At 43.7% G+C, this 13,092-nt stretch overlaps 1 protein-coding gene across 1 annotated transcript in view; it reads left to right on the top strand.

Annotated features, from left to right (window-relative positions):
• The window catches only part of SAMHD1 (SAM and HD domain containing deoxynucleoside triphosphate triphosphohydrolase 1), a 161,683-nt gene that overhangs the window by 134,008 nt on the left and 14,583 nt on the right, over positions 1-13,092 (top strand). The window contains exon 14 of the mRNA XM_029611830.1: positions 3,365-3,469. Within this exon, the coding sequence (XP_029467690.1) occupies positions 3,365-3,469 (105 nt within the window). The remainder of the gene's footprint in view (positions 1-3,364; positions 3,470-13,092) is intronic.

Genomic DNA, 13,092 nt, shown 5'->3' with positions numbered 1-13,092 from the left:
CTTCTCCCCAGATCTGACTTAAATGTGAAGAATATTCTGTTACCATCTACAAGTGCATTTATACCATACTGAAATTAGCCCATATATCTTCATCTATTAACTGACACTGCACTTGGACTCACCACCCTGTATATGATACATGTGATTTATCCAATATATATTCTGCCGCCTTCTAATGCTCTGACTGTTGAGCCACTTAAACTTTGAGAGTTTGTGTTTCTTCATGTATCTGAAAGAGGCTGATCCAAATAGCATCTACTTTTTACAAAGAGAAATTGAAGACATTTTCTGGCTCCATGTTTTGTACCCATTTATATTAGAACATAAGATATTTATTTATTTATTTAAGGACTTTTATATACCGAAGATCATGTACTAGTACATATCGCTTCGGTTTACAGATAACCAGCATTAGAATTACCATATGTATGGTGTACATAGAACAATTAACATTCAACAGTCAACAGTGTACATTAATAAATAAGGAATACATAAAACATAGGGTAATACGAATTAAAACGTTAAAAAATTTGAAACGGTGAATCATAATGCATAGGGTATACCTAGAATATGGCGTGTTATGCAAGTAAGAATATTCATATGAAGGTGCGGTATAGGTAGTGTGGTGCTTTATTGGTAGCATGGGAGTTTAAGTGAAGGCTTCGGTAAAGAGCCAGGTCTTCAGTTTCTTCTTGAATGTCCGCATATGCCATACTGGGTCAGACCAAGAGTCCATCAAGCCCAGTATCCTGTTTCCAACAATGGCCAATCCAAGTCACAAGTACCTGGCAAGTACCCAAATATTAAATAAATCTCAAGCTACCATTGATTATTAATTAATAGCAGTTTATGGATTTTTTGTCTAGGAACTTATCCAAACCTTTTTTAAACCCAGTTACACTAACTGCTGTAACCACTTCCTCTGGCAATGAATTCCAGAGCTTAACTATGTGCTGAGTGAAAAAGAATTTTCTTTGATTTTTTTTTAAATGAGCTACTTGCTAACTTCATGGAGTGCCCCCTAGTCCTTCTATTATCTGAGAGAGTAAATAACTGATTTACATTAACTTGTTCAAGTCCTTTCATGATTTTGTAGACCTCTGTCATATCCCCCCCTCAGTCATCTCTTCTCCAAACTGAACAGCCCTGACTTCCTTAGCCTTTTTTCATAGGGCAGCCGTTCCATGCCACTTATTTTGGTTGCCCTTCTCTGCATTTTCTCCAGTGCAACTATATCTTTTTTGAGATGTGGCGACCAGAATTGCACACAGTATTCAAGATGCGGTCTCACCATGGAGCGATATAGAGGCATTATGACATCATCCGTTTTATTTGCCATTCCCTTTGGTGACAGGCCAGGTAGGGCAGAGCCCTGAAGACTGGTTCCCGGAGCTTAGATTCCCTGAGTGGCTGAGGGGAGAATTTACCGGTGGGCCAGTCACTCTCCCCCCCCTAATTGGTATACCAGAGATTTTCACTGTTCTCTGAAGGGGGCTTGCGCATACAGGACTTTTTTTTTCTGTAAAAAAAAAGAAAATAAATTAACAGCAAACAAGCTTACAGAGAAGCTCACAGCCCGTCGGTTGGGTTTCTATCTTCTCAGCCCCAGCCTGCCGCGCTTTCGCCCCAGGGCTCCAGAGGGGGTGGACTCTCCACTCTGCGAATTTGCGCGCTTTTTTGCCTTGCTGGTATGTCGCACGCTTCGAGCTGCCTGTCCTGTGGAGATTCGGGGACCCGGCTTTCTCGGGAGGGCCTCTGCTCCCAGTGTATCCCAGGGGGCGAGAGACCCTCCCGACGGCCGGGGGCTGCCCGCAGTCTCTCTCGCGTCCGTGTGAGCAGCGAAGCAGTCCGGCGTCTAGGGAGCAGAGACCTGCCCCGCCCCCACTTGATGCCAACACGGCGGCCATTTTGGATGCGCTGACCATGCTGGCTATGGACGCTGATGCAGCATCGGAGGGAGGGGGATTTTTCACTGGTTTCTCCGCCAGCACAGAGCCCGCAGCGACAGTGTGATACAGACTCCTCTGCTATTTCCCGATGGGCTTTGAAGAGGCCGCAGCCTTTTTCTTCTAGATTTGTGTTATTGATGCACAAAGTCTACCTAGAGGCAGAGGCTGACTGGGAGGAATCCCCCTCCCCCCTCCTAAGCTTTTTAAGCCTACACCGGAACAAGGTAAGGCGGGAATCCGCCTTCCACGCCCTGCTATGGATCCAGATCCGGTACTTCCTGAGGCTGCGGACCCTTACACTCAGGACATGGGAGGAGATGTGGACAGCCATGTTCCTGTCGAGGGGGACGATCCTCAGATCCTTCGGCTTTTTAGCAAGGATGAATTTCCTAGCGTGTAGCAGATGGACTCAGGACTAATGGGTATAGTGCACTCCTGCTAGCAGTTGGAGACGGATCAGATATATTTGTAAACTGCTTAAAGCAACTTAATGCATAGGCATAAACCTGACAACTGACACGTTCAGTGTTACTGGAAATGCTGGTCTTTTAAATCTGTTTTGGCACGAAAGTAAGCTGTCAATCTTGTGTTCAGAAAATAAGAGCTGTCATTCTTGTGCTCAAAAAATGGAACTATAAGGATAACCAATGAATATGTTCATTCAGACCCTGTAGAGCCATTGTTTGTGGCGAAAAAATCTAAAAATGTTCATGCTTATTTAAATGACATAGGAACGACATGTATATATGACATCGCCCATATGTGGGCTGAATATCCTGCCGTTCTCAGAAAATACCTGTTACAGATAAGCACTTTGCTTTATCTCCCCACCCCCCCCCCCCCCCCCCCCCCCCCCCCCCCCCCCCCCCCTCTCGTATAGCTTCTCTTGTTCCATTCTTTGCTAGCTCGTCAGAAACTGCATTGATGCATGTCATTTTTTTCATTGTTGTCTCAGACCAAGAATTACAATTTTCTCCTATGGCTTAAAGGTCAGGGTGCATGTTCTCTGTGCTGCTTTCTGGTCTGTCACTAGATGTCACTGATTAGCCAGCATTTGCTTTAAAAGTACTCATTATTACAAGAGGCTTCTGCTACAGTTTTACCCCTGGATAAGAAGTGACTTGAGAAAATTACATGGAAATGCCATGGACTGGGCATGATGTCTCCCTCATGAAAGAGAAGTGAGAAGAGAAGTCCTGTTTTGGAAAATTAACAGAAGGAAAAAATCACTGAAGTATAAACAAAAAATCTGAGGCACCTTGCTGCTTAATTTGAATATTTTGCAGATATCTTTGAAATGCTTTGTGAATTTTGTCTAGTTCCTTTAATAAATCAGTTTATGTAAGTTTTAACATTTAGTGCATACCACACTGCTTCTGCATATTCTCCAAGACTGATGTGCCATGTTCTTTTAGGTTATACAGTTGGATTATGGGATGCAAGAAGACAATCCAATTGATAATGTTCGCTTCTATTGCAAAGATGATCCCACTAAAGCAGTCAAGATCCGTAAGGATCAGGTAAATCTTTAGTCTTCTCTATCATTTTGTGTGGCACATCTCCATATAAGACGAGTAAACAGGATAGATTTCTGTAGTCTGTAGGACCATATCCAGGTCTTGGCCAAGTTACAGAGTAGTTTGATTTATTTCAGTTCAACCCGGGGCATTCATTTTCAAATCCCAGAGCCTCAAAATTGTGCTAACCATGGGTGTCTTCATAGTGGCTGGGAAGCTTCTCTAGAGCCTCTGACAAATCATTAAAAAAAGAAACTCCTTCAGGTATCTGATGTCCTGAAAGCTGTAAAGGCATTTGTTAAGTGTGCTGTCAAACTAACTTTTTTTTTTTTTTTTATGACTAGTCAGATAACCAAATAGCCATTTACTATGCAAACAGGTAAAGTGAGTTTGACAATCTTGTTTGAAGGGTCTAATTGTCACATGGTTGGGAAAGAAAATGTTTTTTAGAATGAACAAGTATCTGCTGGACCCACAAGAGTGGTTCATCAGTCCAGAAGAGAAACAATATCTTCTTCTAGTAGAGGGAATTGGAAGTAGATCTGCTCATGTCGTTCATGAGATATCATCTCTTTATTATAGGGAGAAATCGGAAGTCTTTTTCAACAAATGGTTTCTTCATTCCTCTTGATCTTGTTTTTGTTAATGAGTCACTTCTACAGTTCTGTTCTCAGTCGTTGTGTATCTCCCAGATTCCTTGGTCTAACCACTCCCTAATCAAATTTCAAATTCGTTACCTTGACACACACCAATACTGCTAATTCACAAATTAGCTTTCTTCGTGGTAGTGTTGCTGCCATGCTTTTCTCATCCTCTGTTTCTTCTCGTCTATCTAATATTTCATATTCGAACATTTCAGATGCTACGTCCCGATGGGACTGTATCTTAGTCTCAGTTCTTGATAAACTAGCTCCTTTAAAATCGACTAGAACTAGAAAAACTAAACTGCAACCTTGGCTTACTCCCTCTCTTAAATTGACACATCAAGCTTTGAGAAAATGTGAATGTAACTGGCGGAAATTTCGCACCCCAGAACTTGCAGCTTGCTTTAGATCACTCTTAAAAACCTACCAATTTCAAATTACTGAAGCTATGAGATTTTTATTCACAACGATATGTAATATTGAATACAACCCCAAGGTTCTATTTTCAATAGCTAAAAAGCTAACAAACCCTAGACCTACTAAGTCTAAGTTATTCATTTTAACTTAAAAAATGAAAAACTATCTCAATTTCTCCAATATTCCTGTTTGGTACATCAATCCTTCCTCTCTTATGTTGTTTGCATGGGAATCGTTCAATGATGTTACTACAAGTGAAGTCAGTGAAATTAAGGCCAATACGAATGACACTGTGTCCCTCTAGTAGCTGTTCCACAGCTCTCTTCAAAGTCACTAGAGACACCTTATCCCTACTTTTACTCACCTCATTTATTTGTTGTTAGAAGAAGGTTTAGTTCTTGACAGCCTTAAAAAAGCTACAGTCTGTCCTCTTTTAAAAAACAAAAAAAGAAAAAAAAAAACAATTTGGACAATTCAGACCCAAATAACTGCAGACCTATCTCCTCTCTATCTTTTTTAACAAAGTTACTTGAGGCTGCTGTTCTTAGACAGTTAACTGACCATCTAGAGAAACATGAATTACTTGACTCGCATCAATATGGATTTCGACGTGCCATGAACACCGAACTTCTTTTACTATCTTTTACTGACACTTTGAGATGAGGAATTGATAATGGTCAGAGATTCCTGCTTGTTTCTCTTGACATTTCATCTGCTTTTGACACAGTTGATCACAATATTCTTTTCTTTTGTCTTCAAGAATTTGGCATGGCAGGTGGTGTTTTGAAGTGGTTTTGTTCATACCTCTCTGATTGTTCTCAATATATCAGATTTAAAATGAAGTATCTTCTGTCTCTAAACAGGTATACCAGAAGTATACCTGTCTAAAACAGACAGGTATACTTCTGACAGACAGAAGTATCTTCTGTCTAAAACAGGTATACCATAAGGATCTTCACTCTCTTCTGTTTTATTCAACATCTATTTAGCTTGGATTTGTAAAATTCTCTCAGATCTATCTGACTGTTATAAAGTCTATGCAGATGATATATGATTTGCATTGTCTACTTTCCACCTGGCAAAATACTATTGAACATCTAAATATTTGCTTCACAACCATCAAAACTTGGCTCAATCACTATAAACTCTCCCTTAACATGTCTAAAACAAGAGTTTCTTTCTGTACACAGTCCATATTCCACCTATTTTGAAAACACAATTTCATTGGATAATTTGTGTTTTCATATTAAGAAACAAATTAAAAGTTTTGGAGTTCTACTAGATAGCGCACTATCTTTTTGTCCACATATTAAATTGGTCATTAAACAGGGTTTTTTTAGACTACATGTTCTAGCTGGTCTAAAGAAGCTTTTGCATGTTACAGAATTTTGTACTGTTCTTCAAGCCTCCATCTTTCCAATTATTGACTATTGTAAGTCTTTATGTGGGCCTTCCTTGTTTAACCCTCCAACCACTACAATTGCTTTTAAGTTCTTCTGCTTGTTTAATTGCAGGATTAAAACGCTATGACCATATCACTCCAGTTTTGATTGATTTGCCTCATCCTCCACGGACCTTCTCTTCCTAAGCTCAGATGCCTAAGCACTTTTTCTTCCGCTACCTAAGCTATTTAATATATGTATATTTAGTTTCATTAAATCTATGGATTTTGCTCACTCACTTCGAGAACTGTTTTTGATGTCTCCCTGCGGGTCCTGCACAAAGCGGTCGATGGTAAATCAAACCCTGTGTTGGTTGAAAGCCCTGGGGGCCATTGTCCCTGTTTCTCCGGAATACGAGAATGGCAGATACTCAATATATTTCGTGGTTCCCAAGAAGGGAAGGCTCCTTCCGCCCAATGTTGGATCTAAAGAAGGTGAACAGGGTGCTTTGGGTACCTCATTTTCGCATGGAAACTCTCCGCTCAGTCATAGCTGTCGTCCACTCCGGCGAGCTTTTGGCTTCCTTAAATCTGATGGAGGTGTATCTTCACATAGGGATCTGCGAACATCATCATCAGTTTCTAAGGTTCATGATCTTAGGCGAGCATTATCAGTTCCAAGCACTCCTGTTTGGTTTGGCGACGGCTCCCCGCTTCTTCACCAAGGTGATGGTGGTTGTAGCAGCAGCTCTCGGGTGGGAGGGAATTTTGGTTCATCCCTACCTGGACGATTGGCTCATCCGAGCAAAGTCGGAGGAGCTTTGTAGGTCAGCGGTTCGGTTGGTTTTGCACCGTCTTCACTCTCTCGGATGGGTTGTCAATTTTGCCAAGAGTCAGTTGGTCCCATCTCATGTCCTGACCTTTTTAGGCGCTCGGTTCGATAGTCGGCAGAGTCTTTCTCATGGAGGAGCAGATCGACAAGCTAACTGTGCAGATTCGGCGACTAATGTCCCTACCGCTACCCTGGGCTTGGGATTACTTGCAGGTGCTTGGTTCTATGGCGTCTACTCTGGAGTTAGTCCCCTGGGCCTTCGCTCATATGAGACCTTTGCAGAGGGCATTACTTTCTCGCTGGGACCCAAAGTCTGAAGAGTTCAAAGTTCCATTACCGCTCTTGGAACCCGCCAGGTCCAGTCTTGGTTGGTGGTTGATTCGGCGAGGGATGGACCTGGAGGAACCTCAGTGGGCGATTGTAACGACGGATGCCAGCCTCTCCGGTTAGGGGGCGGTTTGCCAATCATAGGCCGCACAGGGACGATGGACAGGTCAGCAGGCGAAATGGTCCATAAATCGCTTGGAAACCAGAGCAGCAAACCTGGCGCTATGCAGTTTCCTCCCCCTTGTGCATCATCGATCGGTGCGAGTTTTGTCCGACAATGCGATGACGGTGGTTTACATCAATCGGCAAGGGGGAACCAGAAGTCGTCTGGTGGCCGAGGAGGCAGACAGGCTAATGGTCTGGGCGGAACGCCATCTTGTCCGCCTGGCGGCATCTCACATAGTCTGAGTCAACAACGTCCAGGCGGAGTTTTTCAGCCGCCAACAGCTAGGAGAGTGGGAACTTTCCGAGGAGGCGATGCATCTCTTGACTTGTCGGTGGAGAGTGCATTGCCTGGACCTGATGGCGTCTCAGAGAAATGCAAAGGCGGCCCAGTTCTTCAGTCGCAGACAGGAACATGGGGCGGAAGGAGTGGACGCTCTGGTCCTTCCGTGGCCCCGCAACATTCTGCTTTATGTGGATAGAAAAGGGGGAGGTGTGGCTCTTTATGTCAGAAACAATATCCAAGCATCTGAGCTACAAGGAAGTTGGGGCAAGGAAGAAGCACTATGGGTAGACCTAAAAACAGATGATGGAGCATCAATTTATATTGGAGTGGTTTACAGGCCCCCGAACCAAAAGGAAGAGCTGGACAGAGACCTGGTTGAAGACATCCATAAGATAGGTAAGAAGGGAGAAGTGGTGATCGTGGGTGACTTTAATATGCCAGATGTAGACTGGAAAATCCCATCTGCAGAATCTAAAAATAGTAGAGCAATAGTGGATGCCATGCAAGTAGCTTTGTTCAAACAAATGGTATTAGAACCCACGAGAGAAGGAAATATACTCGACTTAGTGCTCACTAATGCAGATAATGTCTCTGTCGAGGTGGGCACCCACCTCAGCACCAGTGATCATCAAACAATATGGTTTAATATCACTAAAAGAATAGGGAAAAGAACCACAAAGACCCGAGTTTTACAATTCAAAAACACAGACTTTGAGGAAATGGGGAAGTACCTAGAGGAAGAACTAAATGGATGGGAGAATGAGAGAGATGTGGATCAGCAGTGGATCAATCTAAAAGGAGCAATCACCAAGGCAACTACTCTTTATGTTAGAAATGTAAAGAAAAGCAAAAGGAAAATGAAACCTATCTGGTTCTCAAACGAGGTGGCTGACAAAATTAAAGCTAAAAGAACAGCATTCAAAAAATATAAAAGATCCCAAAGGGAGGAGCACAAAGAAGAATATTTGATTCAACTGAGGGAGACGAAGAAATTAATCAAGTTGGCAAAAAGTCAAGCGGAAGAGAGGATTGCCAAGGAGATAAAAAATGGTGACAAAACATTTTTCAGATACATCAGCGAAAAGAGAAAAGTCCATAGTGGTATAGTGAAATTGAAAGGTGGAAATGATCAATGTGTGGAGAGAGACGAAGAAATGGCAGAAATATTAAATGAATACTTCAGCTCTGTATTCACTAAAGAAGACCCTGGAGAAGGACCATTTCTACACAAGAAGCTGGAGGGTAGTGGAATAGATGAAAATCATTTTACAGTAGAAAATGTATGGGAAGAGCTAAAGAATCTGAAAGTGGACAAAGCCATGGGGCCTGATGGGATTCATCCAAGGATTCTGAGGGAGCTCAGAGATGTGCTGGCGGGTCCGCTGTGTGACCTGTTCAATAGATCCCTAGAAACGGGAGTGGTGCCGAGTGATTGGAGAAGAGCGGTGGTGGTCCCGCTTCACAAGAGTGGGAACAGAGAAGAGGCTGGTAACTACAGACCGGTTAGCCTCACTTCGGTGGTGGGAAAAGTAATGGAGTCACTGTTGAAAGAGAGAATAGTGAAATATCTACAGTCCGGAGAATTGATGGACCAGAGGCAGCATGGATTCACCAGGGGAAGATCCTGTCAGACAAATCTGATTGACTTTTTCGACTGGGTAACCAAGGAATTGGATCAAGGAAGAGCGCTAGATGTCATCTACTTGGATTTCAGCAAAGCTTTTGATACGGTTCCGCACAGGAGACTGGTGAATAAAACAAAAAGCTTGGGAGTGAGTGCCGAAGTGGTGACCTGGATTGCAAACTGGTTGACGGACAGAAGACAATGCGTGATGGTAAATGGAACTTTCTCTGAAGAGAGAGCGGTTTTAAGTGGTGTACCGCAAGGATCGGTGTTGGGACCGGTCCTGTTCAATATCTTTGTGAGCGACATTGCGGACGGGATAGAAGGTAAGGTTTGTCTTTTTGCGGACGACACTAAGATCTGCAACAGAGTGGACACGCCGGAAGGAGTGGAGAGAATGAGACGGGATTTAAGGAAGCTGGAAGAGTGGTCGAAGATATGGCAGCTGAAATTCAATGCCAAGAAGTGCAGAGTCATGCATTTGGGGAGTGGAAATCCGAATGAACTGTATTCGATGGGGGGGGAAAGGCTGATGTGCACGGAGCAGGAGAGAGACCTTGGGGTGATAGTGTCTAATGATATGAAGTCGGCGAAACAATGCGACAAGGCGATTGCAAAAGCCAGAAGAATGCTGGGATGCATAGAGAGAGGAATATCGAGTAAGAAAAGGGAAGTGATAATCCCCTTGTACAGGTCCTTGGTGAGGCCTCACCTGGAGTACTGTGTTCAGTTCTGGAGACCGTATCTACAAAGAGACAAGGACAAGTTGGAGGCGGTACAGAGAAGGGCGACCAGGAAGGTGGAGGGTCTTCATCGGTTGACATACGAGGAGAGATTGAAGAATCTAAATATGTACACCCTGGAGGAAAGGAGGAGCAGGGGTGATATGATTCAAACTTTCAGATACTTGAAAAACTTTAACGATCCAAAGACAATGACAAACCTTTTCCAACAGAAAAAAATCAGCAGAACCAGAGGTCACGAGCTGAGGCTCCAAGGAGGAAGACTAAGAACCAATGTCAGGAAGAATTTCTTCACGGAGAGAGTGGTGGATGCCTGGAATGCCCTTCCGGAGGAAGTGGTGAAGTCCAAAACTGTGAAGCACTTCAAAGGGGCATGGGATAAATATTGTGGATCCATCAGGTCCAGAGGACGCATATAAAGAGCAGGTAGTAAAATACTGCACGGAGCGGCAGTAGCCACAGAGGCATTCACGGAGCGGGATGCCAGTGGCCAGTGGTAGGTGTCCACCTTCATGGAGCGGAAGGATGTAGGGCTGTCATCTCCCAATTAAATAAAAAACAAAAACAAAAAACAAAACAGGGATGGGATCCATCAGGTCTAGAGGACACATATAAAGAGCAGGTAGTAAAATACTGCACGGAGCGGCAGTAGCCACAGAGGCATTCACGGAGCGGGATGCCAGTGGCCAGTGGTAGGTGTCCATATAAAGAGCAGGTAGTAAAATACTGCACAGAGCGGCAGTAGCCACAGAGGCATTCACGGAGCGGGATGCCAGTGGCCAGTGGTAGGTGTCCACCTTCACGGAGCGGAAGGATGGAGGGCTGTCATCTCCCAATTAAATAAATAATAAAAAAACCCAGGGATGGGATCCATCAGTTCTAGAGGACGCATATAAAGAGCAGGTAGTAAAACACTGCATGGAGCGGCAGTAGCCACAGAGGCATTAACGGAGCGGGATGCCAGTGGCCGGTGGTAGGTGTCCACCTTCACAGAGTAGAAGGATGAAGGGCATCCATCTCCCAATTAAAAAAAGAAAAGAAAAAAAGAAAAAAAAACAGGGATGGGTTCATGGGCTTATAGGTATTACCAATTATTAGGCTTTTCAATATTTGATGATAGTTAATGTGACTTTCAAGGCATTCTTCACTTTCGGTGCATGTCCGGCATGACTCCTTGCTTCAATGACAGGGGAAAAGAAAAACTGATACTTCACACATTTCCAGCATTGCCCTCTGCTTCATGGCAGAGAGCTATGCTGCCGCTTACCCAACTAATCAAACTTAATATTTCACTTGGAAGCAGCTCCAGCACTGCTCTCTACATTAATGGTGGGGGTGAAAAGGGAATTAGAACATAAGGTTACTAAGAGCCAAGAGAAACAGTTAAGTATGAGAACAAATGTGTGAAGCTTGCTGGGCAGACTGGATGGACCGGTTGGTCTTCTTCTGCCGTCATTTCTATATGTTTCTATGTTTCCTTCCTGGCCGATAGTGGGCAAGGTCTTAAGGAGCATAGAGGCTCACGTAGGATCAGTCATTCTTGTAGATCTGGAGTGGCCACGGAGGCCATGGTTCGCAGATCTGATCAACTGTCCAGCTCAGTCATCTTCCGAATCTTCTTCGACAGGGTCCAGTATTTTTCAATCAAGTGGCTTGCTTTTATCTAGCGGTTTGGCTTATGAGAGGAGGCAATTAAGGAAAAAAGGTTATCCTGATTCGGTCATTTCCACCCTCCTGCAAGCGCGAAAGGCATCTACTTCGCTTATGTATGTTCGCGTCTGGAAAGTTTTCAATTCCTGGTGTGGCGGGTTGAATGTGTCCCCGCGTCACGCCTCCATTGTTCATATTCTAGCAATTTTGCAGGAGGGATTGAAGAAAGGCTTGGCCTTGTAGTTCTCTCAGGGTTCAGGTGGCGGCTCTGGCCTGTTTAAGGGGTAAGATTGATGGTATATTTATTTATTTATTTATTTAACGCTTTTTATATACCGGCATTCGTAGGACACATCATGTCGGTTTACAGGTAACTATGAAAGGAAATTACAATGAACGATCATAGAAGGTTAACTAGATAATATACGAAAGTACAGAAATAGGGAGTCAACGGGCAGAAATACAACTTTGTTGAACAAAATGGAAGGTTAACTAGATAATAGAAGGTTAACTAGATAATATAAGAAAGTACAGAAATAGGGAGTCAACGGGCAGAAATACAACTTTGTTGAACAAAATGGATTTTGATTATCCATATTAAAATAAGATATGCATATGAACTTATAAACAGTGTTAAGGAAGCATGTGCACTTGTGAACTTAGCATATGAACTTATAAACAATATAAAGGAGGCATGTGCACTTATGTACAATTAAATACAGGGGCGGGGGCGCAGGGAGGGCGGGAGCGAGGAGGGAAAAAGAGCGAGGGGGGGTGGGGAAGGGTGCGGGGGAAGAAAGTGGGGCAAGGGGAACAAGGGTACTCTTGTTCCCCTTGAACAAGAGTACCTCTTGCAGCTTGAAAAGGGGCTGAACATTTGAACTCCCTGGTCCGACCAGTGTGTCCTTCTTGAAGTTTAAACCTGGTTCTCCGTGGATTGTGCGACCTTCCTTTTGAGCCTCTCAAGTGGGCCACTTTAAAAGATCTAACGCTCAAGGCTGTTTTCCTGTGGCTATCACTTCGGCAAGGCGCATATCTGAGCTTCAGGCATTGTCTTGTAGGGAACCTTTTCTGCGGATTTCAGATACAGGGGTGTCCCTTAGGACGGTGCCCTCTTTTCTACCAAAGGTCGTATCGACGTTCCACCTGAATCAGACCGTGGAGTTACCAGCTTTCACGGACTTAGATTGGGATTCCCCTCAGGATCGGAATTTAAGGAAGTTGGATGTTCAGCGGATTCTGCTTTGATGTTTGGTGGTGACCAATGCTTTTAGGTTATCTGACCACCTTTTTGTCTTATGGAGTGGTCCTAAGAAAGGTCAAAAGGCATCCAAAGCTACTATTGCCCGATGGTTGAAGGATGCCATTGCTTTGGCTTATATACGTCACAGACGTGCAATACTGGAAGGTCTGAAGGCTCATTCCATCAGATCTCAGGCGGCATCTTGGGCTGAGAGTCAGTTTGTTTCGCCGCAGGAGATTTGTAGAGCGGCCACCTGGAAATCTCTACACACTTTTGCTAAACATTACCGTTTGCCCAATGGTCAGGATTAGCAGGTA

The sequence above is a fragment of the Rhinatrema bivittatum genome, chromosome 8 (assembly GCF_901001135.1).
Source record: "Rhinatrema bivittatum chromosome 8, aRhiBiv1.1, whole genome shotgun sequence".
Lineage (NCBI taxonomy): Eukaryota > Metazoa > Chordata > Amphibia > Gymnophiona > Rhinatrematidae > Rhinatrema > Rhinatrema bivittatum.
Note: the sequence above shows the minus strand (reverse complement) of the source record. Positions and strands in the feature narration are given on the sequence as shown.